The 26179-nt window shown below is 40.6% G+C and overlaps 1 protein-coding gene across 5 annotated transcripts; it reads left to right on the forward strand.

Annotated features, from left to right (window-relative positions):
- The first annotated feature begins 87 nt into the window (after window positions 1-87).
- On the forward strand, window positions 88-25807 carry LOC122876449 (transforming acidic coiled-coil-containing protein 1-like). Of its 5 annotated transcripts, none has more exons than XM_044196820.1 (13): window positions 88-187; window positions 11223-11314; window positions 16795-17233; window positions 19102-19156; window positions 19256-19337; window positions 20137-20189; window positions 21486-21620; window positions 21747-21823; window positions 22169-22212; window positions 22477-22637; window positions 23217-23323; window positions 23451-23571; window positions 23742-25807. In XM_044196820.1, the coding sequence occupies exons 1-13, from the start codon at window positions 183-185 to the stop codon at window positions 23808-23810; spliced, it is 1440 nt and encodes a 479-aa protein (XP_044052755.1). In that variant the 5' UTR covers window positions 88-182; the 3' UTR covers window positions 23811-25807. The 5 variants fall into 5 exon arrangements, with proteins under 5 accessions (XP_044052755.1, XP_044052754.1, XP_044052752.1 ...); XM_044196819.1 differs by lacking the exon at window positions 88-187 and adding an exon at window positions 1396-1742; XM_044196817.1 differs by lacking the exon at window positions 88-187 and adding an exon at window positions 9001-9583.
- Window positions 25808-26179: the final 372 nt, after the last annotated feature.

The following is a 26179-nucleotide window of genomic DNA, read 5'->3' on the forward strand; positions in this document are numbered from 1 at the left end:
AGTTCATCATAAGCAAACGGACGGGGGTTTAACAGGAAGAATATACACAGACGCAGTATTTAGTTCAGTAGTTTTCAAATTTACAACTCATTACTATGGCAAATCACTCGAGCATGCGCAGTCGGGAGGAAAACAGCATCACTTGCAGCGGTTGAATTGACTAGCAACCTTGGACAGCAACCATGAGGCAAGTTGAACACTTATAGTTCGTTTTGGCGTTTGTTTTGAGCTATTCGTCAGGGCTATTTGCTATATTGCCTAATTGTTCATGTATTTATGCGTAATTTACGGCGCTAACAAGTCACAAGCTAACGAATGACCGTTGAGTAATGGGTCAAGTGGCCGTACTGACTATAAAAGTTGCATATTCATACCATGAGTCGTGCTAAATGGTACGTATTGTGTGTGGTTTAGCCCAATGTGATGGAGTCATTCAGAAATTGGGACCTCCATAGTGAGACTCGTGATTCATTTCAGTGGGAGGAAGTTATGTACTAAAGCCTCTCAGTTATTCTCAAAGGCGGGCCTGTCCCGGGTAACTGAGGGTTTTTAGCCATTTTTCATTTGATCAAAAGAGACTAACTGGATGGGACAGGCTTGAATCAGGAGGTATGATTTCCCTCTATAATCATTAACAAGACTCTGCTGTATTGAAACTCAATAGGCTAAATGGACCTATGATTTAGTAAATTTCCAGGCTTTCTCTTTCACTGTTGGTTAAACGATGTCTAACTAGCTTTTCCACATGTTTCCAGTAATCTTGTTTATTCTTTATCCGCCTAGATGAAGCCTTTTTTATCACACTGATTGCAGTGACCTGATTTTGAAAGATGTCCAGGTTTAGTTTCAGAGTAACAAGTCAAAAGGCAGTGATGAGCTTTGTAAATTAATGTATGCAAACAAGCCTGACAGCGTGTGTGTGTGTGTGTGTGTGTGTGTGTATTGTCATGCTGAAACTCTAAGTCACAGCAGGTAGTGGGAATGTGGCACAACAAGTGGGGCTGTGTTTTATGCCGCCAACTCTTCCTCCATCATCTTCCATCCCTCCCCCTGGATCTCAGATCTGCTATTCAGCTGACTAACAATAGAAGAGACTCTTTCACGCTTGAACAATACTCTCACCCCTGCCAGATACCCCCATGACACACTGACACACACACACACACACACACACACACACACACACATACACATACACACTCCATCTACCCCCTCTAACTCCTTGGACTTAGTGGTATTTAAAAAAAGCCTCACACACACACACATCCACCTCTCTTTCTACCTCTAAAGGCTACGCACTGCCTGACAAGTTAATGAAATCTGCCTCTGGTGTGTGTGTGTGAGAGAGAGAGAGAGAGAGAGAGATTTTGGAGGGTGAGGAGAAGTAGAGTGAGGAGGCGGGACTGTCAGCAGAGCTATTCATGTGTGATCAGTAGTAGTCCTCAGTATTTAGACTGTACAGCATCAACAGAGACCGCAAAAGAGAAAAGACGAGGAGTGGAGAGGCTGGTTGGTTGGTTAAATAATAACAAGTCAGTCATGTGAAGCAGTGTGGTGTGGGGCTCTGACGTTGAGCCAGGCTGTCTGGAGGAGAGGCAGAGGTGAACCTTGGGAGGTGAAAAGGACATACGGAGCATCTGGGATAAACCTGAGACAAACACATACTCGGCTGTTGCCATGGGGGGCTCCCTCAGCCAGCACAGGAAGGGCTCCGTCAGCTCTCCGCGGAAGAAGAGCAGCATGTAAGACGAGATGCTTCATTGTTTGTGTGGTATGTTTGTCTGTGCAAGTTCTTGATGAGAAAGGGAAACTTGCACAGGCAGAGACGCTCCAAAATAGCTGATTGGGTGGAGTTGATCATGGACAGCAGATCAATTTCGCCCCTTCGTACTTGAGATTGTGTTGTTTTGTGTGTATGAACTCAGTGCTGCATCGGCGAGGGGAAGAAGAGTGGCAGATAAGGGGTTGAGGGCAGTGCTGAGACCTTGATGCTTCCTTTAGAGCCAGGACTGAAAGCAAATCAGCCCATCAGACTGCACTGCACACAGCCTCTCCTGTCGTGCTATTTTGAATACGATATAGGTATTCAAATCTAAGCAAAGAGGGAAGAAACAGAGTGGTACAGCTGATGAAATTAGCAGAGGCTAACGTAATGAGCATGAGCTGATCGGGTCATGTGCCTGAAATTAAGGCAGTGTCCAAGCCTTCCTTTCATTGGTTTTGACATTTTAGCAGCGGCTTTTGTAATTACAACAGTAGAAGAGATAATGCTGCTGCCAGCTATTAATTATACAGCTGTGACCCTAATTCTAAAATGGTATTTTAATCATACAAGCTGCACAGTTTATTTCTGTCTCAGCAGGTACCACTGCTTCCTGTCTGGAACCTTTGTCTTGTCAAACTGAAGGGAAAGGAAATGAAGATGTTGTTGCTGAGGCATTAGACAGAGCTTAAAAGCACTTAACCGCCACACTCCCTTTCACTTCTCCCAGCTGATCCCAGTGATGCTTTATATCTCTATTTTTTAAAGCTTCTGTAAGTCCCTTGTAGCGGGAACACTTTCTCTCGACACACGTAAATGCACAGGCTAGGCTAATCCATTGAGTCTTTTCTTAAATATCACTGTGTTCACTCACGGATTCAAGTCATGGAGAACAGCGGTTGTTAATATGAGAAGCAGTGCCGCCATGTACTGAAGCAGATGTGGTTTTGGAGATGGCAGGGAAACACAGTGAGTGACAGAAAGGCAAGGATGTGAGAGCTCAGAGGGACGACACTGAGACAAAGCCTTGTTAAAGCAAGCCTCATTGTTATTTGGGTGTTTTAAATAAAAAAATCTGACTGATCACATAAGCATACTTTAGTCTTCTGCATTCAGCTGTGTTTGTGTTAGGGCAGGCGGGGGTTGGGGTTCCCCTGTGGGAAAACTGGAAAGCCAACCACTGCAGTGGGATTGCAGTTTTCAGCTGCTTGTCTAATTTTAGTTGGCTTAATCATCCGTTCTATGTCTTAACTGGAACAGTCTTTGATGTGCAGTGGACTTCCTGTCCTCCAAAAATCCCTGAACATCCAGACAGTCCCTCATTTGGGAAGAGGCTGGCCTGCATTTGGAGCTCATTTCTTGCTGCAGTGATATGAATTCAGGCCAGTGTGGGCTGAAAAACTTTTCTCATCTTTAGAGAGACACACATTGTAAATACATGAAGACAGGCACACAATTTGAAGATGTACATTTCAATTATGCATAAGCCTACAATGACTAGGCTTGCCAGCATGAAAGTGAAACTCACTGCTGAATAATGCTGAAGTTAATGGCTAAAAACCCTCACTTGCACAATATTGTTATAGATGATGTAGATGTGTAGATTTGGATTACAGTGCAATGAACACAATTTAATATAGCTTTATGGAATTTTGAATGGAGATTAAATCTAGGTGAATTGGATATAAAAGGCAAAGAATGGAAACATCATAAAGTAGAACAGTAGGGGGTGTGTTGTCTCCCTGCTCTGTGCGTGCATGTGTGTACAATCTACATGCACTATTGTCTGGGAATTGTGTGCTCTTGTGTCCCTGTTGTAGCCATGAACAATAGCTCAGTTGGTGTCTTTACATGACTCCTCTCGGGTAAACCCCTCCTCTCTTTCTCTCTTGTTCCCTCATTCTTTCTCTTTTTGTTTCATCATGCCACTGTCAGTTAAGTTATTCTAGCTTGGTGACTGCTTCGGCTCATTTCAGTCTAACTCTGTTCACTTGATACTAGTTTTCTGCTATGATTGCAGCTAACTGGGTGTTTTCTATTAAAGATGCAGAGATATCAGGGATGTAAACACAGTTTTGCTTCCCAGAAGCTAATCAAAGACTTTGGATCTATTTTATTTCCGTAAGCCTGCTGTGTCCTGGATAATGCTGAGCTGCATGAACGTATAAAAATAAACAAAAGGTAGTAATTATCATCAGCAGTGCTGCCTTCTCTACGTCTGCCTGTCTGTGTGTGAGAGTGTGTGTGGTTTCTATATACATGTTTTTATAGTGTAATACACTTTGTGACCCCTTCCCAAATGGTTGCCATGGTGAAACCTGATCCTGTCAACTCTGTTTTAAGCTCCCAAAGGTGACGTCAGACCGGTTATGCTATGTATCTCCCTTGCTTTCTCTCTCACATCTATTCTTCCCTCAGCTCCTTTTGTCTTCTTTGCTCTTTCATCCTGGCATTGTATCACTGAAGGGGTGGCTGAATCTAATGATGCTGTTTTGTTTTGTTTTAAATGTTGTGTCATATTTATTTTAGTATTTTGGGTGAGAGTCCAATAATGACCACTAGATGGAGCCATATCATAGAACAAGCCAATAGATATGACCCAGCAATATTATTCTGTTCAGATTAGATGCTGTGAGTCATTACATAGACAAACAGACAGACAGTCAGCTAGTCCAGCTGTCTGTCCATCCCAGGAGGGACATTTTTTTTTACAGCCTGACTGATTTGCACTCATCTTCATGTCTTGCATGAAAAACTTACTTATAAACACAATTCATACAGTTGATATATGGTCATATAGACACCGTAGAAAAGGTTTCAGTCGTAGTCATCTGGACACTGTTTTCAGAATCAAGATGTTTCGGCTCCCATCTGGAAGTCATTCTCAATTGTGAAAAACGACTGTGACTACGACTGAAACCTTTTCTACGATAGAACACTCCTGGACGAATGAGGGACTGGACTACACCGTGTCATGTAGACACATATATATTTATGCCCCTTACTTGTATCTCCACATATACTTACATTCACATGTACACTCGCCCACATATTTATACATGGCAGACTGTGTAGTTGCATCAGATCATGCGCCGGAACATTATCCACAACTTCCTTATATTATAAATATCTTTTGTGCTGCTCTCTATTGAATGCAAACAACACTGACTCAATCCTAATCATCTATGTAGTGTCTGTTTCTCAGCACATATCCTCTGCGGCACAAGAGGAAACTAGTTTGAAGAAGTTTATTTGGGATAAATAGAAGAACCTTAATGAAATATGAAAAAAGCCACAATTAAGTATTTTATTGTGGACTGTTTATTACTCCAGTGCTGACATCTGAGTGATTAAAAGAAAGACCCTTTCTGCACCAAATGTGTTGCCATGTTAAGGAAAACACTTGTCTAACTAATCTTGCATGTTGTCAAAGTCAAGCTGTTGCATAGCAAAATGGATGCTTTCCCTTTAAAAGTAATGATATACAGTATTTAATTTTAAAGGTCAGATTCATAGATTGAAGCTTTCAAAGTTGAAGCTCAAAAATATATTTCACACCAAAAACACAATTCATGTGATTTTCAACAATCCCAGAGAGGGTCAAGGCTCTGATTTTTGACAAATCTAAAACAAGCTGTGTAACTGGGATAGTTATGCTGATTTTATAGCCGTTTGAGTTTAGACACATGACCAGGAGCACTTATATTTTCAATACTGACATGTTTATTACATTGCAAGTTTGCTGTTTGACTTTTGCGCTGTGTAAATATTGATCAAAGTAGAAACATTTAAAGAGCACTTTCTACTGTACTTTTCTGTGACTTGTAATTGAAACAGGGTTAGTACCCAAGTCTAAAATTAAAAGAACTAAAGCTGCAATTCCACGCCGCAATATGAAAATGTTGGACAGACAACATAATGATGTCTCTGTTATTGCAGTACTTGGTATAAAAATGTACAAATTTTCTTCAGGATGGTGCAAAGGAGGAAGATTGTGAGGACATTAAAAATCAAAACGGCTCATTCTCCTGGGGGCTTGAGTGTGCTCAACAAGTGTTAGCCCATTAGATTACAAAATACCTCATATGGAAAGTTGACATTTTGGCTAATGGGAGGAAAGCATCTGTAGTGTCCAAAATGAAACGGTGCTCAGTAATTTTCATGCAAATCCAGCCATTAGGTTATGAATTTTACAAGTTTTCCTGATGGTGGCGCTTGAAGAAAGACCAGGGGTCACCAAAAAACATTAGATATGACCCAACAATATTATTCTGTTCAGATTAGATGCTGTGAGTCATTACATAGACAGACAGACAGATAGTCACCAAAAAAACATTGGGATTCATCCTCTGGAGACAAACAAGAAGAAACTAAGAGTCTACAGCCATGCTAGCTGCTCTGTGAGTCTGTACTTTGGCACAGCAGTGCTTTGAGCTAAATGCTAACATCAACATGCTAACATGTTCACAATGACAATGCTAACATGCTGTTGTTTAGCAGGTACATGTTTACCATGTTCACCATCTTAATTTAGCATGTTAGCATGCTAATATTAGCTAATTAGCATTAAACACAAGGTACAGCTGAGGCTATGGGTATGTCATTGATTTTAAAAGTATAGGACAAACTAAGATTTTAGATTAGATTAGTATTCATCCTCTTGGCATTTTGGATATATTCACCAAATTGCATGGCACTCTGTCCAGTAGTTGAGATATTTCAGTCTGGATCGGTGGTGGACAGACCGACCGACGGACCAACATTGCCCTCCCCGGAGCCATGCCGCTAACATGTCTAAAAATAATCACAGTAAATTGAATGTAAATCCACCCATTCATTTTTAAAATACCTTGTTATGGACCAAAGTGTTGGTCAGGAGAAATGTTGACCTGATGGTGGTGCTATATGAAATGTCAGATTCATGACCTTTTGTCATCATGCAGGGGATTGAGAGCAGAGCTAAACTGTCTCTGATAGATGAGAAGCTTCTCTAATTCCCTCTCAGTGTGCACACATACATAGTTATCTCATCCAGTATCACATCACCTCTGTTGTAGCTCACAGACATGTTTATCATTGCTGATTTATTCTTAGCTTATAACCACACATGTTGCTATCAGTCAAAATGTAATTGATGTTTAAGGATGTGCATTCTTGCTGGATTACAGCAAACACACACAATAGCTGGGGTTCAGTGTGTGTGGTGTAATATGTCCACTCCTGAGCCTTATAAGTCTCTGTGTGCTAAGATGGCAGCTCTACATCACATATGGGCGGACTGTATGTGTGGGTTTGCCACTGTTTCACTGTGTGCTATTTGTGGTTTCAGGGTATTACGTAAGAGCTGATTCTTTTCCCTCTTTCTGTTTTCCTCCTTCTTCTCTGTCTGTGGTTCATGTCTCTGTCAGGGAAAGAATCAGACATATTCCCACTCTGTCCACTCCTGCATGTTGTCTCCCTGTCTGTATAAAGACTCGTGTTTTCTGTGTGTTATTGTATGTCCAGAGGTCGAGTTTACAACTTCACGGTGTAGCAGAGTAAACAGTTTGTGCAACACAGTACGTCCATTATGTCTGAGTGTGCTGCTTGATGGACTTTGTTTGCTTCTGGCAGAATATGTCCTCCGCAAGACAGACAGGTTTGTCCTCTCAGCTGTACTGACTGATAATTAAGAAGACAATGTCAGGAATGTTTAAGAAAACCAATGAAGCTTTTCAGATTCCAGTCTTGCCCAAAAACTCACTTTCTTTACCTTCCTTTGAATCTCAGTTTTCAAAATATTCTCATCCTTGTTATCTTTCTGTCTCTCACTCCCCGTTTTTAATTAATACTGTTTTCCATCTGCTCCACTTTCAGTCCAGCCATCACAGATTCACTCTTTCTCTGTGTTCACCAGTGTGTGACATTATTTTTGAGTGTGTTCATGCATGTGTTCATCTATCTGCCTGCCTGTCTCTGTGCACCAGTTCAGTGTGATCAGTGGTAGAGCTTCTGCTTTTCTTTCCATGTTTTTCACGTGTGAACAGTAAACAGCAGGAAAGGAACCGTAAAGTGTAAATAACGGGAAAAGCATCTCCGCTTCTTCTGTTTTCTTTCCCTGTTCACCTTTTTCACAGTGGCTTTTTCAAAGAACACATCTCATCTAGCCTAGGTGTGTGTGTGTGTGTGTGTGTGTGTGTGTGTGTGAGAGAGAGAGAGAGAGAGAGAGAGAGAGAGAGAGAGATGTATAAATGTGAAAGCCTGGACTTAAAGTTACATAAGCCATCCATGAGCAGCCTCAGAGGCACATGTGTGTTTAAGTGTGTGTGAGCAGCGATGAGAGCTTTCATCCAAATGACTTTTCAGTTTACTGTTGAATCTAGGTTTACTGTATTGATTTGTTTGCTGCCTGGCCTGGATATTTTGAGTGAACAATGGATCCTCTGTAGGTTTGGTCACACATCATGGAATTAACAGCTAAATTTCAGATGTTATCTGTCTGTGTGGATTTATAGTACATACTGTCTACAGGGTACATTCTTAGTCCTTGTTGAAAATAACTTTGCAACTTTGTAGCTCTTGTCTCCCTTTATTCATCCAGGGAAAATAGGCACAAGTGCTCTTTTTCGGCAAATCTTTGTGTCACAATCACAGTTATCCACAGCCTCTGCTGGGAGCTGCCAAGTAAACAAACCATTAACAACTCAAATTACCTTTCAAACTCATTGTTGGCTGCCCAAATATGTCGGTAAGTCACATGTCAGTCAGTTAATTTACATGACAAATGTAAGACAAGACATTATGGCTGTTTTAAAGCAACATTGATCCTAAAGGATGTAGAATTCCTGGAAAGCTGTCATTGCTGCATTTTATTTTATAGTTTTAGGGAATTAGGGAGGGTGTAATTTCAGTGAGATGGGCTTTATTGGAAGGCAAAATTTCAGAAAGGAAGCATATTGCAATGGAATGAGTTCAGGATACACTATGAGCTTTATCTCCAATCCAAACTCATCTTACATCTTTTAAAATGTAGTGTTTACCTCATAATTTTCTCCCTTTCTTCCCCTGCTCTCTTTTCATCTCCTCTTTCTTCAAGACACAAACGTCTGGTAGTCTGTCTGCCTCTTAAAACAGGAAGCAGTGCCTCTCCTCTGCGCCCTCTCTTCCCCCACAATCGACAAACCCTGAAAGAATTGGGGAGGGGGAAGGCAAACTCCCGAGAGCGAGTGAGCAAATTAACAAACATGCAGGAGCAGAGCGAGCCAATGTCTGTTAACCAGCTGATTGTCCACCCAGACAGAGAGGGAGAGGGGGGAGAGAGGGGAGGGGAACAGAGAGAGGAGTGACTACTGATGCTCCAGTAATCAGCACTGTGTGAGTCAGTGCTGTGGAGAGCAAAGCAGCAACAGCAGCAGCAGTGAGAGACACGTTTCCCTCTCACAAGCGTCAACAATGCTGAAGAGCAGGATGGGAAAGCTGAGCGGCTGAGTGAGAGGAGGAAGTGAGCAAGCCGTATAGAAAGCAAGAGGGGCAGAAGCTGACGTTACGAGGGAGAGAGGCAAGAAGACAGATCAACAGCTTCTTTTTGAGAGTCTTCTTTTTGCAGTCTAAAGGACTGTGGAAGATCACTGAACCTGACTGACAGCAGTGACAATTTAAACTAACCCAGAGGAAGAGGAAGTTTACTATTAGATTTTGAAAGGGCAGCAGGTTTAAGACTTAACGTGGTGCAGGGATGTCTTGGTTGTCTCCGGTCCAGTGGGCCAAATGGACATGGTCAGCAGTGACTGGGGTTGCAGGGGACGAGGGGCAGCCCAGATCCAAGGATGACGGAGAGGACAAGTAAGAGGGCTAGACCACAATGTTTGTGTGTGTGAGAGAGAGTGATGATAGAGAGAGACAGCTGTTGTACAGGTGGATCTGTATAAGAAAAAAAAGAGAGAGGATATCTGTAAAGGAAATAGTGATTTTGTGTATTTGCTTCACTTTAAACAGCACTAGACTGATTGTGTGTGTGTGTGTGGGTGTTTACTGCAGATTCCTCTGAGTCATACTGACAGGTGGTGGATATATACACACATAGAGAACAACACACAGACAAAATGACTGATGCTGTGGTATAATCTCAGATTCTTTCCTATGCTGTGGATCCCAGTGGCTGGGTTATAATGCCATTGGCTAAAAACAGATTCTTAGTCAAAATACAGACACTCAAACTAATGTTTTGTGAGTCCCTGCTTTGTGTGCACCATCTTTTTTCTTAATGAGAAACCAAATGCTGAGGATCTGACTATCTAGGCCTGTTTTTATGTGTGTGTGAAGGCTGTTTGGCAGTTGGGGAACAGTTGCTGAAAGTTGGGGGAAGGGGAAAAAAGCCACAGTTTCCAAAGCTTTTGATTTTTTTTTCTGTCCATTTCTAGTTTCTAAGTAACCATCCAAGATTGCAGCCGTTGGGGCCATCACTGGGACGTGATCCAGTGTGTGTTTGTGTGTGTGTGTGTGTGTGTGTGTGCAGGGTGAGGGGTGGGTTATGTATATTAGGATTAGCTCTGGATGGTGTATAGAGCTCCAGAGTGTGTGAATGTGGTTGTGTGAACTGATATCAGAGATGGAGTGTGGTTGAGTATTGGCACTGAGCTTTGTTCCTTATTGTGCTGTTTTTTATTATAGTGCGGACGTTTTTATGTGTGTTCAAAGGGCTGGGAACGGGTACACACACACACAACCACATACACTTTCACTCTCCTTGTCTCTCCCTTCCTTTTTGTCTCTCCACAGTTTGGAAATAAATTTGGTCTGGGTGTCTAGGCAGCTGACATAGCAGACCAAAAGACTCTGTGTGTGTGTGTGTGTGTGTGTGTGTGTGTGTGTGTGTGTGTGCGTGTGTTTTTGAATGAGTCTGGTGGGACACAGTGTGTCCTTATTGAGGGGCAAAGGATGCAGGTGGCCTTGTAGGACACTTCCTTTCCTCTCCCTTCCTCTGACTTCCTTTAAAATAAAAGCACCTTGTTTATTTTTAGCTGAACTCTGAGATCTATTGTTTTTACGTCACTTTAAAAAAACAGAAGATTGATATTGAAAAGCCAATGCTTATTTGTTTGAATGAAATTGACACTCCAACACCCAACAACATTATATGTACATCATTCAGTAGCTATTTGTAGCAGTTATATGTAGTTATTTAGACTGATCAACATTTCCAATGCCTCTCTGTTCTCAAAGAGAATGTGATTTGTTTTTATCATATGCTCTAAATCACTTAATTTAGTTTTATGGATCATATTTGTCAGTTTCAGCACATTTTCAATTTCAAACTGGAGATTTCATCTTTAGTTGCAGATAACTTGCCAAACACTTGAGCTCAATTGTAGCTCTGACCTCTTTCTTGCCATCTCTTTGTATGTTTATGTCTCGCTCTGTCTCTCTTTTCTTTTTGTGAATGATGTTTTGTTAAGGTTTTCCTCTCTCTTTCTCTCCACAGTTCAGACTCGGAGGGGACCTTTGAGACTCCAGAGGCAGAGTCTCCAGGTGTTGTAAAGCTACTGAGCCAACTGGACAACTCCAACCACACAGGTGAGATGGCTCAGCTGTCTGGCTGACCCAGTGCTCTTATACTGGTCAAACTCTGTCACACCTGAACGGTGACATTAGATATTCTCAGGTAGTGCTGGGTAGCAGGCCTCAATTTCTGGTACCAAATGTGTCTATAGCTCAGACTAAAAGCAGACACAGTATGTCTCAGATTGATAATCTTGTTTACTTATTTTCTGGTCAGATAATTCCTGTAGAATTCAAATTTTGCCAAGTTTAGACTGTGTTTTATTTAGGCAAAGTACTTGTATGGCTGCTTATTTCGACATGAAACAGTAACTTAACATCAGGCTGAAAAGCACAGTTTCACTTCCCTCTCTGGTTAAGAGTTTTCAGCCTGTTTCACCTCTGACCACAGCAGCATCACCAAGGGGCGTGGTTGGGTGTGGTCAAAAGTGGGCTTTGTTGCACCTGTAATCACACCCAACAGTGATGTCATGGTGTCCTGGAGTACCCCCTGTACATCGATCACTACTCTCTAAGTAAGGTTTCGGAAAAAAGGACTTTTTTAAAAAAAAAAATGTATTGGTACCGAAGCTCAGGTAGCGTATCTGCATTAGTGTTAACATCTTCAAATAATACCCAGCCTGATACTTTGGTGGCGTAGGTGTGAAAATGTCCCCAGTGAAAAGTTTACTTCATAAAATGGCCCAGATCCTGATCAGAATAGGAGGTTGCTCATAACAGCAACCTCCTGCTGTTATGAGCCATGAAGCAGTCCAGCAGATATTGGCGGACGCACGTTTAAACAAAAATATTTTCTCACTTGCCTCCAGTCATATCTGATCATGCAGATAGTTTGAGTTTTATTTGCCCAGTTTTGAGGTATTAGTCTTCAAGGGGAAAATGAGTAGGATTTGTGGGCTGCTGTTTGTAAACAAGCGACAGAGAGAGAGAGAGAGAGAGAGCGCAGTGGTAGTTGACCGAGCTAGAGAGTGAATGAAGAGATGGAGTGGCGTTAGGGAGAACAAAGCAGTGAATCATAGACATAAAACATTATTTTCTGATTGGTTACATTCTAAAGCACAAATTAACACGGCCACACCTCCACACGCAGCTCTTTATACATCCATAGTCTGCATAGCCCGACCTATCTCCACACTTAGTTTTAGCACTGTGCCAGCGCTGGAGATACATCCATGACACACAGTGAGCAGAGGAGAGAGACAGCGATGTGACCTGCTTGTACGTTTTTATAGAGTCCTGACCTCACAGCCTGTGCACTGTTATTGGCAGGGGGCTACACACCACTGCCCAAATGTTGACGCCCAGAAGCGTCCCAAACACAGCAAACAAATAAGAAACTAAGAAAATACAGGCAGAGGGCAACATCTCTGCAGATACAGACACCACCACACACTTCTAGTGGGTTATAGTGATGAAAAGTTAGAAATGTAAATGAGCTCTCTCCTGTTAGGCACAGACTTGTAAATTGGCTGATAAATGGGTTGTAGATGAACCGGCCTGTTTCAAGCTGCCAGAGAGGACCACTGATGTCCAATCCACAGCCCCTTCCTCACCCCTCCCCTCTGCCCTGCTTTCACCCACACAGGCATGAGTACCACACACTACCATGGTAATAGATAATCTGGAGTGCATCTTCTGTGCTGAAACGAATGCTATTATATCACTGATTTTTGCAAACTCTGCTTCTCCGTCTCTATCAGCTTCCATTAAAGTAATTGATTTTAACATGTGCTGTACATGTATTAGGATGAAATTGGTCTGCATGTTGTGGATGGCTCGGCTAGTTGAAATTAGACACATTTTGATCACATCATATGGGACGCTGTGCTAGATAATCACAGAGAGATTGTGTTTATTATTGAATCTAGTTTGCAGACAATAACAGTCTCCTTTTCATGCTAAAACAGTCACATGCTCTGTACAAAATCTGGGTTAGTCTCATAAATAAAAGATCAACTGTGAAGAGAAACTGATATTCTTGTTCACTATAATTAGACTATTAACGGCTCAGGGGGGAATCGCTGTCTATTCATGGGACCAACCACATGCCACAATCTAACAGCATGTACTGTAGAACCAGGATGTAGCTGAAACCTTAGACAGCTATTTGTTACCTATATATTATCTGTTACTCTCTCACTTCCCTCTCTACATTCTTTCCTCTTTTTCGTCGAGTTGTGAAACTGTAATAAAGCCTGATGTTGTTTTTGTTGCTAGGCCACGTGGTGGTGTGTACTCTGCATGACTGGGTGTGGTTCCTCTACATCTGTTCCCTGTCTCCGAGGAGTGTTTGAGTGTGTCTGAAAGTACCCAGATTTTGAGCAGAAGCTTACATAAACTTGAATTAAGTGAATGAATGTATGATGTAATAAGTCACACATAAGCCATCAGTCATGACAAATTATGTGAGAAGCTGCTACCCACCCAGGGTGAAACCACAGTGACTTCATTCATGTTGTGTGCATGTTGAGAAGCAATACAGGAGAATACAGGAGTTTCCTTTTTATTATTCTGTGTAGGTATGTGAGTTTTACAGTTTGTGTGGGTGTATTTTTCAGTAACATAAGAGTCCTGTGTTTCAGCAGCAGTGTGACTCAACAGAGACCAGCATGCTGCTGTGGTTGTTAGCTAGCTGTTAACAGTATATTCGAGGACACAGGATGTGAAGTGCTCTGAGAGGAAGCCAGCAGCCATTTTAAGTGTTCTAACAGGAGACGGAGAGGCCATCACTTAAAGTTTAAATCCCTGAATGACAGGATGGGGATGTTAGGTTTTACTCTTTTAGGACAGAGACGTTGAAGAAAGGATTAAGATATGTTTTTCTCTGGGTCAGAACTGCAGTGGTTCTCCTACCTTTCTGATAAGAGTTTGTCAGTTGGTGTTGGTAACTATGCATCCTCATCTGAAATTCTGTATTGTGTTGTGCCCTAAGGCTCAGAAAATAGCCTAAGTAATTTTCAGTATCTCCTATCAGTGCTATGCAGATGATATTCAATTATGCTTTTTGTTTAACCCTCCTGTTGTCTTAAAGTGTCTATAATCAATATTTTTACATTATCAAATGACAAAGTGAGAACAATGTATCAATATGAAAGGGGTCACTCATAGTGATGAACCTACAGAGAATTGTCACCTGAATCTGCAGCTCCCCTCGGCTTTATAGAGCATTATAGCGAGTTTCAGCTCATTGTTTAGCTGTCCAGCTCGCAAGTTTACTATTCTCATAGCGTTGTTTTTGCCCGCAGCAAGTGAAAAGCTCTAAAAACCCACTGTGTGCTACCTGCTCAGGACCAAACAGCAGATAGACACAGTTAAAGACTTGCTGGTAAACATAGTGGAGCATTTAGCCGCGCAAGAGCCAGATATTTCCCTCAAGAGTTGGTAGAGACCAAAAATAGAGCTAAAAGGGAGTAAATATTAGACTTACAGTGGTGTGAAAAAGTGTTTGCCCCTTCCTGATTTCTTATTTTTTTCCATGTTTGTCACACTTAAATGTTTCAGATCATCAAACAAATTTAATTTAAATATTAGTCAAAGATAACACAAGTAAACGCAAAATGCAGTTTTTAAATGAAGGTTGTTATTATTAAGGGAAAACAAAATCCAAACCTACACGGCCCTGTGTGAAAAAGTGATTGCCCCATAAACCTAATAACTGGTTGGGCCACCCTTAGCAGCAGCAACTGCAATCAAGCGTTTGCGATAACTTGCAATGAGTCTTTTACTGCGCTGTGGAAGAATTTTGGCCCACTCATCTTTGCAGAATTGTTGTAATTCAGCCACATTGGAGGGTTTTCGAGCATGAACTGCCTTTTTAAGGTCATGCCACAGCGTCTCAATAGGATTCAGGTCAGGACTTTGACTAGGACACTCCAAAGTCTTCATTTTGTTCTTCTTCAGCCATTCAGAGGTGGACTTGCTGGTGTGTTTTGGATCATTGTCCTGCTACAGAACCCAAGTTCGCTTCAGCTTGAGGTCACGAACAGATGGCCGGACAGTCTCCTTCAGGAGTTTTTGGTAGACAGCAGAATTCACGGTTCCATTTATCACAGCAAGTCTTCCAGGTCCTGAAGCAGCAAAACAGCCCCAGACCATCACACTACCACCACCATATTTTACTGTTGGTATGATGTTCTTTTTCTGAAATGCGGTGTTACTTTTACGTCAGATGTAATGGGACACACACCTTCCAAAAAAGTTCAGCTTTTGTCTCGTCAGTCCACAGAGTATTTTCCCAAAAGTCTTGGTGATCATTAAAACTTTTGGGAAAATACTCTGTGGACAAAAGTTGAACTTTTGGAAGGTGTGTGTCCCATTACATCTGACATAAAAGTAACACCGCATTTCAGAAAAAGAACATCATACCAGCAGTAAAATATGGTGGTGGTTTATTGTGTTATCTTTATATAATATTTAAATTTGTTTGATGATCTGAAACATTTAAGGGTGACAAACATGCAAAAAAAAAAAGAAATCAGGAAGGGGGCAAACACTTTTTCACCACTGTACATTCGCCAGGTGTCCAGAATCACAACTCCAAATTAATGGTAATGTTGCTCCGTAACGGCTGGATGTGTAAATAAGCAACTATTTGCGAATGTGTTTGCCATATCAAATTAAAAAGGGATGAATGTCAATGTTTGTTCACAACTGGTTTCCGCTGCCCCCAAGTGCACAAAAACAATGTTTCAGGTTTAAGGGTCAAAAATGACAAGTTCATGGGTTTAACAGAGAAAACTGCCTGAATAACATTCATCATGAAATATGATGACCTTTAGTCATCACGTTCTTATTTCTGCCCCAGCCAGTCTTGTCACTAATTTGTTCTGGATTTTTCCAGCTGAAAAACATAGCAAAATTTAGGCTCATTGTGTCTCAAGTTGAGATTAGATTTTTTTTCCTCCCATCTTGATTATTTTAACTTTGAAAAACATCCCTGCATCGTGTACAAGTGGTCCTAAATTCTCCTATAATGCTATTGACCGGGTCCTCTAAAAGGTCTTATGTGACACTGATGTTGATTTCTTTACACTCACATTCAGAATTCAATTCAAAATTCTTGTGATCACTTTTATACATCTTCAGGGTCAGGCACCTACCTACATTAGAGATCTGCTGCAGCTCTTTGTCACCAGTAGGTCTCTAAGGTCCTCTGATCAGGGTTTGTTGGTCGTTTCTCTCTCCAGACTCAAAACTAGAGACTGTGTTTTTGAGGTTGTGGCTCCTAAACTTTGGAACTCTCCCTTTGGACTTAAGATCTGTGGGTACTGTGGACACCATTAAAAACAGCTTTAAAAGGCCGACTTGTTTAGACTTGGCTTTGTGTAATTTTTAGTTATTTCTATTTATGTTGTTTTTACTCTTTTTATTCTACTTAAGTCTGTAATATGTGTCTGTTGCCTCTTTTTTATTTTGAAGCACTTTGTGACATTCTGCACTTTCAATATAAATTTAGTTACATACTTAACTTACTTGCTTTTCTTTCCTTTTCACAGCTCTTCCTGATGTTACAAACCATTTTCTGGACAGAAACTCCAACCAGGATGTCCGCCCAGTTTTATCCCAAGAGGTTGATTCCCTGAACAACTTCACCCGCTCCTCACCTAACGACAGCAGCTTTGGTTTGGACCAGAACCTCAACCTGACCCTCAGCAGCAAACCCAGTCCTGGACAGGGCTTCTCCCCATCCAGCCCTCTCCCCCAGATTCAAGCCCTCCGACCCCCATTCCTGTCCGTCCTCTCCCCGCTAAACAAACCCGATCCTTCGGAGGTTGACGACGAGGCTCCAGTGACGTCTGATTCCAGCCCGGACTCAAACTTGATCCCCAGTCATGACATTTGTGTGGACCCTGACTTGCTTAATGGCAACATTAACTCTGACACTGTGTCGTCAAACACAAAACTGACCTGTGAGACTAACAGCACAATTATCACGTGAGTAAAACAGTGGAGACAAACATACACAAAGGCCAGTCCTCTTCAGTCAGTCAATCGCTGAAACTGAACAAATGCTGCTTTCTCTTTTATGGCCGTAGGGAACATTAGTGAATGCTTGCTATTGTTCACAATGAACCTCAAGTGATCAAAGTGTTCCCATTTTAACCAACTGTGGTGGCCTGTTGTGTATTTTCAGTTCTGTCAGCTGTTGTTTCTCTCTTGCACATCCATTCATTCCTTACCAGCGTTATTATAGTTTTTAATGTTTTTTTATTGCTTTTAGATATCATTTTATTTTATAATTTCAGTTCACTTTCATTTTTAGTTCAGTTTTCTGGATGATTTGTTTTTAATTTGCTTGCATTATTCAGTGTTCATAGCTGGATGAAGTATTTTTATTTAACAACTATTTTGTGTTTGCTGACAGAAAATGTTCTTTGAATGGTAAAGAGAAGTTGTGTCAAACAATGCCCTCTTGTGGTGTTTTTCAGTGAGGTTCCTACTAAAGAAGAATCGTGATTCACATATTTATGTCATTATACATTATATCCAAGTTAAAAAAACACAAGGATAATTGTAGCCTTTGGCTTTTTGTGATATATATACAGCAATGCATAACTCCTATTAGAACAATCATTGTTGGTTGGCAACTTCAGTTTTGTGCACAAAGATAATCGGATTTAATCAATTGACATCACTACCCTCGTATTACAATGTGAGCTGAGATTAGATTTTTTGTTGCAGCTTTATATTGATATTTTCAAGCTAAATGAGTAGTGTTACATGGGCAATACAATACTTTTACAGACACAGGGTCTTTGAATTACATATGTAATGGTTACATCTTATAGGCCAATATACAGTGTATATAGTACATTTTTTCCATTAGTTTACATATTGTCCATATCACAGTTATAAGATATAGTTCAAGTTTATTTTATTGACAGTTGCAGTTCAGTTGTTCTTTTTTGGAGGGTTTCCCTGCAGTCATTTCCGTTTTCCGCTTGCTTAGCAGCCAAAAGTATTTTAGATATTCATCCTGAGCCATAAGTTTACCAAGATAATAATGTAACAAAAGAGCAATCAACTTTTATTCCAAATATTTTCATTATCTCTTTATGAATATCTTGCCAATATGAATATTGGTTTTGGAGTTTTTTAATTAATTTTAATTTCATTGTAGTTTCAATATTTTGTTTTACTTTCCAGTTAAACTGAAAACTCTCACCTGTCTACCTTTAGTCTTGTTTTTTTTATTTTATTTACTAAACTATAATAACCCTGCACTCACCTTGTGTTTAACCTAACCCCTGTATCGTCCTCTCCTGTCTCTTTCCTTCCTTTTCTTTCTGAACCTGTCATTCTGTTTCCCTTCTCTCTGTGTGGCATCAGGACTGCTGAGCAAGTCCATTTCCTCTGTGTTCTGTTGTAAGTACTGTATAACTGTGTGTGCAGACGTGTGTGTTTGTAACTACTGTCCTTGCTGTTCTTAATAAGTCCAAGTCCAGGCTCACTCCACAGCCTGCTGTGAAGGTGAAAAAAAAGTGAATGGATTAGATTTTGAAAATAGAGGAGGGTGGAAACCTGTAATTCCCTCTAATGCTCTCTGCAACTGTTGTTGCTCTTATTTCAATTTGGCAACAATCTCTTCCATTAATCTGCTTTTTCTTCTGCGTAATTCAGCACTTTTAGCAGAGCATGCGAACTCAGCACGCACACAGAGCAGAGAATTGAGGTCTGGCTGTAAGGCTTTCTGTCTCTCCTGCTTTCTCTTCTCATCATTACTCCTTCCCACATATACACACATACAGAGATATGATCTGGTTCGTGTTGACACTGATGTTGTTATTGACCTTCATACTCAGGAACTCCTGTAAAGTGAAGCAGAACCAGCCGATGCATAAGGACTTCTGCGGACAGGTATGAGTTGATAATGTGTCCACTGACTCATTTGGTAGTATTAGCTCTTGAAAGGTTTCATACAGTCAGTGTGGTTGATTGTGTTTGCTGCTGTTAAAGGACGACCATCGTGGAGACCACGCCACAGACGAGGAGAAGTTGGCGAGCAGTGCTGGTGTCAAACCAGATAAGGATGAAAGCAGTGAGTAAAAGGATCAATGAAGATTGATTTAAATGTTGTGCTCATGTGTACATGTCTGAGAGCCACCCAGTTACAGTGCACACAGTAACTGTAATACAGTATACAGTAGTGAATAGCTCAGTTATAACCAAGCTCAGTGAGAGACTCTGCTGCACAGAGATCAGAGAACTGGATGTTAATGTTTAGACAGCTTCCTTCGATCAATACCGGACAGCGATAAGGTTATCTGTTACGGACACACACAATATTAATCATTCACTTTACGGGTCATTTTTCATTGCATTGAAATTCGTGACTGTGTCGGTCCTGAGCACCATCACAGTATGATATGTTTGCTCTGTTGTGCCTGTTTGAGGAGAGCTGTTTTGGTGCAATAAAACATATTCAGATTGCATGATCACACAGGTGCCTTCAGTCTGCATGTGACACATCTTTAGTTACTGACTGGTCTGAACTTAGCAGGCCTCACTGTTACACATGTTGCATAACAGTACATCGCTGCATCAAGTGCAGTAGCCTGTGGTTTTATTGTTTCCAATGATGGTTTTTTACTGTGAAAATTAGCACTTTTCTGGCTTTGCCCAAAGACAGGTAATCGGGATGTACTGAGCTGATATTTGAATGATGTATTTGGAATATGAACAGACAGTACACAGACAGAAATCTGTCATTGTAAGAGGAAGTGCCTTGATACTGCAACAAATGTCTTAGTATTTATAATTATACATTGGGCAAAATATTGTAATACTTCTCATGTACTGCCTAAATTATTTTTAACACGTGTGTCGCTTTCTTCCAGTTCAAGACTGCCATGTGACATCAACACCTGAGGACTCAGACTGCTGCTCTGTGGTAAGTAAATATCACAATTGATCATTCATGTCCTTTTTCCTGCACATGCTGTGCCAGGCTCATATACAGACTTTTTTACTTATCATCATAGTGGTACACTCTAATGCATGTCGTCTGTCACATTTGGCATTTTTCATCAAGCAATAAAAGCAATATGATGCCACCAGTGACCACTAGGTGGGAGTGAGGCACTCTTTTATTAGTTAGTTAACTAAACTGTCACCATCAGTTGCAGAGAAAAAAAAAGTCCAGATGTGTCCCAGCATAATATTTCACTCGCTAGTAAAGTGTGTTGTGATTTAAAGATGTAATAGCCTGCCCTGTTTTGTGTTTAGAGCCATATGCATTATATCTAAAGCCGCAGTATGATTGTCTGTCTGATATGATGACTGCACTGTGCTCTAGGACAGCAGGAGGTACTTAGTGTCTGCCACCATGTTCATGTATTCAGGTGACAGATGGATTTAGATTATCATTCAGGATATTAGAATATGACTGTCATAATCCAGGGAAGGACAAAATGAGAGAGGAGAGAGACGGGGAGGAGAAGAAGAAGGACTGAGATGTGTAAGAACGCCCATTGAAAGGCAAGAAGGGTATGAGGTTAAAAAATGAGAATGAGAGAAGTTTGAGAGAGTGAAGATATATGATAAGAGAGAGGACTAGAGAGAAATATATATGTTCAGTATAAAATAACAAATCAGAGAGTTTTCAAGGGCAGAAAATACTCTTATTTCATTAGTGTGGTATGTCTCAGTCTCAGTCTTGTTTTATTTTGTGTTACTAAGACCATGAAGCCTAAGACTAAGCCATGAATCTGGTGTTAAATTAGGTATCATAGTCATAAACCAAAATGTCTTCATTTGCAGTTTATTGCCAAAATAAATGTTACTTTTTGTATCTTTCTCCCAGTAATCTGTATACTGTAACTAACTTGTGATACAACCTATAGCTAGTTACATGAAAGGTTTAGCTTTGGTTTTTCTGAGCACATACAATATAATTTCCCAGAAAAAATTATTTGCTGCACAGAAAATTATGCATTTTTATATAAGAAGGTTGAAAATATATTAAAAGACACAATATTAAACAACAAACTAATAATGAGAAAAACGGGTGGAGCGATTTAGATTCAGGTTTAGGTTTATGGCAGTATTGGTGAATGCTACTTGACTGTGTTTTTGTCATAAATACCTTACAAATTCTTGAAAGGTTTAGGTGGGCTTACCCCCATTATACTACTGGATGTACAATAAAAGATGATGGTTGACATAACTGATTTCCTTCTGCCCTCAGCAGTACGAGGACCCATGCAAGCTGAAGAACAAGTCGGGGGGAAGTGAAATGGAGAAAACAGGAAGTCAGGTCCTGGATTCCATCTGCATCAGTGAGGCAGAAAAACAGGCCGTTCTCACCCTCATTAGAGAGGAGGTACACACTTTTATCACACTCATCCAAAATGAAATATGTCATCAGTGTGTTTGTTTTTGGCTAAGTGGAATGTGTGTTAAACAAGGTTTTCTTTGAGTTCTGCTCACAGTAAACCACTCTTTTTAGATCATCACTAAAGAGGTGGAAGCTAATGACTGGAAGAAAAAGTACGAGGGCAGCAAACAAGAAGTCACTGAGATGAGGTTAGAAAACAAGTTTCTGCATGCTTTTTACTTAGCTATCATGGAGAAGTGACCATCGCTGATTGACGTTGAGGGTGGTCGTCATGTGAGGTTTTGATAGACTGAAACATTAAAGCAATGAAGTGGTAAAGAGGGGATTTTTTTTTCTGTGCAATATGTTACTTGCATCATATTTTTGTAACCAAAAAAAGTCACTAATTTACCACTTCTTTATCTTTTTAAATAATGGAGGCTTTGGGGTTCAAACTGTATTGGAAGTATTAGTGCAGCCATGTAAATGTTATCTTTAAGAGCCACCAGTCTGTCATAATGTTAAGTAAGACTTATTGTCTTGTCTTATTACAGGAAGATTGTTGCAGAATATGAGAAGACAATAGCTCAGATGATCGGTGAGTAGAAATGTTAGACTATACAATCTACCTGGACATTTGAACTGTGTGGTCACGGGTACAGAACAGACTTCTATTTTTCATGTAACCACACATTTCACAGGTTGCTGTACTGATTATAGTGCCACAAAACTATTATTTTTGTTTGTATCCATTTATGTGGCAAATGCAATGTTTCATGCAATCACTGTGACTAGACTGAATACAAGAAATAAGTTATTTAGCACTCCACAATAATATCTTGTTCTTCTTTGTTCCACTCAGAGGACGAGCAACGCAACAACCAAAGTTCCCAGAAGGCTTTGCACACTGTGACGATGGAGAAAGAAGCCGCCCTGGCAGACCTGAACTCCGTGGAGCGCTCTCTCTCTGATGTCTTTCGACGTTATGAAAATATGAAGAGCACCCTGGAGGGCTTTAAGAAAGTAAGGGGTCACAGGACAAGTTCACGTCAGGATAATTGCTCGAGGAAAGTGTCAGTTTCAAGTGCTGAGGTGATCAGCTGATACTAGCACAAATTAGAGGGCTGTAAGAAGATTAAGGTCAGAATAAGGTTGGAAGGTATCCTGTGATTAGGGGCAGTGGTCGCCTAGAGGTGAGAGCAGAAGTGGTTTACATTTAAGCTCACTAGATAAATCTGGCCCTCAACTCAATGAATAGCACACAGTTCTTTTACTCAACATCTGCCGCAGAAAAACCCCTCCATTAAAACAGTTTACCCCCAAATCTTGACCCCCAGTTGACCCGCAGCTGGTTTAGAGCAGCTGCTCATGGGCAAACAGAAAGCTTTGGTGGTTGTGTTGGGCAGCTTCCAGGAGTAAATGTGTGCAACTTCAGGAATTCAGTAAGATTAGAAGGAGAAGAGCCTGCAATGTTTAAGACTCAAGTGCATAATTTTTACTTGATAAGACAAGTATAAGGATAATATAAGGATACGTAATGTTGCATCTGCTTTCTCTGTGTGTAAGGGTGATAGATAAATAACACTTTGTTTCCTCGTACAGAACGAAGAGGTGCTGAAGAAGTGTGCTCAGGAGTATCTGGCCAGAGTCAAGCAGGAGGAGCAGAGATACCAGACACTTAAGCTCCATGCTGAGGAGAAACTAGACAAGTATGTAGAGATTGAAAGGAAATGAAATTTTCCTGTCAAGTCGGTTATAACAAACTAAATACATTTACGGGTTTGAGATGCTATTATATAAAACGTCTGTTGAATTCCCTCATTCCACATCTTTCAGGGCCAATGAGGAGATCGCTCAGGTGCGTACAAAGGCGAGCTCAGAGAACATGGCACTGACCGCCAGTCTGAGGAAGGAGCAGATGAAGAATGAGTCTCTGGAACAAGCTCTGCAGCAGAAGGTAACAGGCATCCTCATCTTCCTGCACACTAATTCTAGATGAAACTTTTAGCTCGCAATAATACACAATACGACATATTCACCATGTTTTTACACTGTATTTCTGTGCTGTAATTTAGTATATAGAGACACATTAAATGTACCTATTCATCCTTTGTTGTGTTGTCATAGAATCAAGAGATCGAGGAACTCACCAAGATCTGTGATGAGCTGATTGCCAAAATGGGAAGAATAGAGTGAGAGACACTCCCTGTGAATCAGCCACTACCGTCCCTCCGGCTCTGCCTAGCAGTGACGCCCTGTGCATGCCCCCCAGCCAAGAAGCAGCTCTCATACCCTTTTCCTACCATGTCTAAAGTAACTTCCTGTATACTGCAATTGCACTACTTGTGACCAGAATCAAGAAGGTTCTGTACATGACTCTTGTTATATGTATGTGGTCACGTTGTTTTGTTTGCATTTTCGCCCATCATGAGGCCATCTGGACCTCTCGTGCTTTCGTCCATCATGCCAGTGAGCAACAACCTGCTTGTGACTCACTTAAATTCCCAGCAGCTTAACAGCTAAATTCCCAGCAACTCATCCAACAGGATGACATCATGCAGGCTGGGGTTGTTTTAGAGTCGCATTCAGGCATACATTATATTTCGATGGACTTTGACAAGGATTGTTTTATATTAAAGAAACAATCCATAAAATGTATTTTTCTATGAAGTAAACAATGATTTTACTCTGAAAGAGAACAGCTCAGGGGTGTTGTGTGGGGCAGAATGAGGTCAGGGTTAGGTCCAGCTGCAAAAGAACTGGAGGAAAGGATTTAGGATTGTTTGAGGAAATACAGTAATCCTCAGAGGCTTTGGTTCGTTCAGGAGTGACACTGAAACCAGAATGAGTCTGGACCACATGTCAATGAAACTAAAGCTGCAAATAATTCACAGCATTTGCTTTACCTGGTTATCAGAACAACACAGGTGGGATTCTGGACAATTCAAATAGCTGCAGGATGTTTATCAGTCACATAGAAGTATAATAACCTGACAATCATAAACTTTCTGTGATTGTATAAACTTTGTGGCATTGTCTTGTCCGATCCACAAAGTCTTTACAGAGACAACTTTATCCTGAAGTATGAAGAGTGAGCAAATTCAACCACCACTATACGTTAACTATCCTGTGTTACGAATCCTGAACAACTGGAAAAAGTTCAAACATAGTGAATCTATATTTTGGGTGAAGATATTTAAAACTATTGTAAGATTAGCAAGTGCTACAATATGTCAAAAACCATCACTGTGTCACAGATTGAGTGTCCACTAATCACATTTATCACGAAGGAAACTAAGAGTTTGACAGCTTTGTAAGAGGTTTTGTCTGTTGCTTATGTGTGATGAGGATGTGAGTATTTACAACACTGTACTAGTTATTCCACAGATAAACCTGTTTCTTTGCATGTTTATTTTCATCGCATTTCTCAGAATGCAGATTGTTTAAAACTATTGTTTAAAACAATAAAACTAATTGTGTCCGGCAAAGCGCTTTAGTAATAACTTTTTCTACAGAAGAAATGTTCTTTCCATTCAACAAAATAAGCCAAACCTCTCTGCAACATCAATGTTAATTAAAGGCTCAACACAAACTACTATTTGCCTCAGTATAGTCTGACTCAAAGGAAGTAGGCTGTGGGTATAAGCCTGCCATTGGCCAACTATTTCAGTTGGAATTCTCTTCCCCTTTCGCTATCTGCGTGTTACCGTTTTGCAAGAGCACCGTTGCTGCATCCAGGGCTTAGCTTAGCATCACTAAAAAAAGTGTGGTGTATGAGACTAGCCTCAATATAACACAGTATAAAATTTTAAAATCTATGACTTAAATAATATTTGGTCAAAGAAAGTGAAACGACTAAAAACCTGACAATGCATTTAGTTCTCATTTTTGTAGTCAGTCACTATTGAAAAAGCATTAATGTCTGATACTCACCATGTAAATCCACTTCTGACACAAACCCACTGATGTGCTACAGTTTATATTTGTGCCATTATAATATCATGTTACCTCTCCTTACTCAGCTGGTTTGTCTTAATTTTTATAAAATATTGTTTAGCCACTTTAGCCCCTTTCTTTAATTATTGTTTGTATTTGTAAATTGGAAATGGCGATCTCACACAAGTGTTGACACATCAAGGACTTACAGTTTGTGTACATTTGCCTGAATAAACATATAATTTGTTCTGCTGTAAGTTTTTCTTGTTTTTTACAGTTGTCATGATTACCTATACCACAGACTCAAAGCACAAAAGTATGAGGTCTCACAGTGTGTATCTGTGTGTGTCAGTGTGTGTGTGTGTGTGTTATGTTTGTCAGTATGTGTGTCATGGCCTCAACTTCAGCCTCAGTACTGGTAATGATGCACAGTGCTTACATCTTACACACACACACACAAACTTACACACTCTCACACATCCCAGCTGAGGCGGGGACGTGAGTGAATAACGACCTTGAGCTTCTTTGGCAGCTTCAGCTTAATTCTGCATCCACAGTGTGAAAACTGTCCACAGTTACAAAAACAGTGTAGTAGAGTCAATACTATAACAAGTGACCTCAAAAATCTG

The sequence above is a fragment of the Siniperca chuatsi genome, linkage group LG5 (genome assembly GCF_020085105.1).
Source record: "Siniperca chuatsi isolate FFG_IHB_CAS linkage group LG5, ASM2008510v1, whole genome shotgun sequence".
NCBI classification, from domain to species: domain Eukaryota; kingdom Metazoa; phylum Chordata; class Actinopteri; order Centrarchiformes; family Sinipercidae; genus Siniperca; species Siniperca chuatsi.

What these genes read in the sequence shown, in the direction of transcription:
- LOC122876449 (XM_044196817.1), top strand. Translation starts at nt 9,477, where the DNA reads ATGTCTTGGTTGTCTCCGGTCCAGTGGGCCAAATGGACATGGTCAGCA. An exon ending in ACTAACAGCACAATTATCAC is followed by an intron (nt 17,234 to 19,101) that starts GTGAGTAAAACA and finishes CTTCATACTCAG; the next exon opens with GAACTCCTGTAAAGTGAAGC. An exon ending in ATAAGGACTTCTGCGGACAG is followed by an intron (nt 19,157 to 19,255) that starts GTATGAGTTGAT and finishes CTGCTGTTAAAG; the next exon opens with GACGACCATCGTGGAGACCA.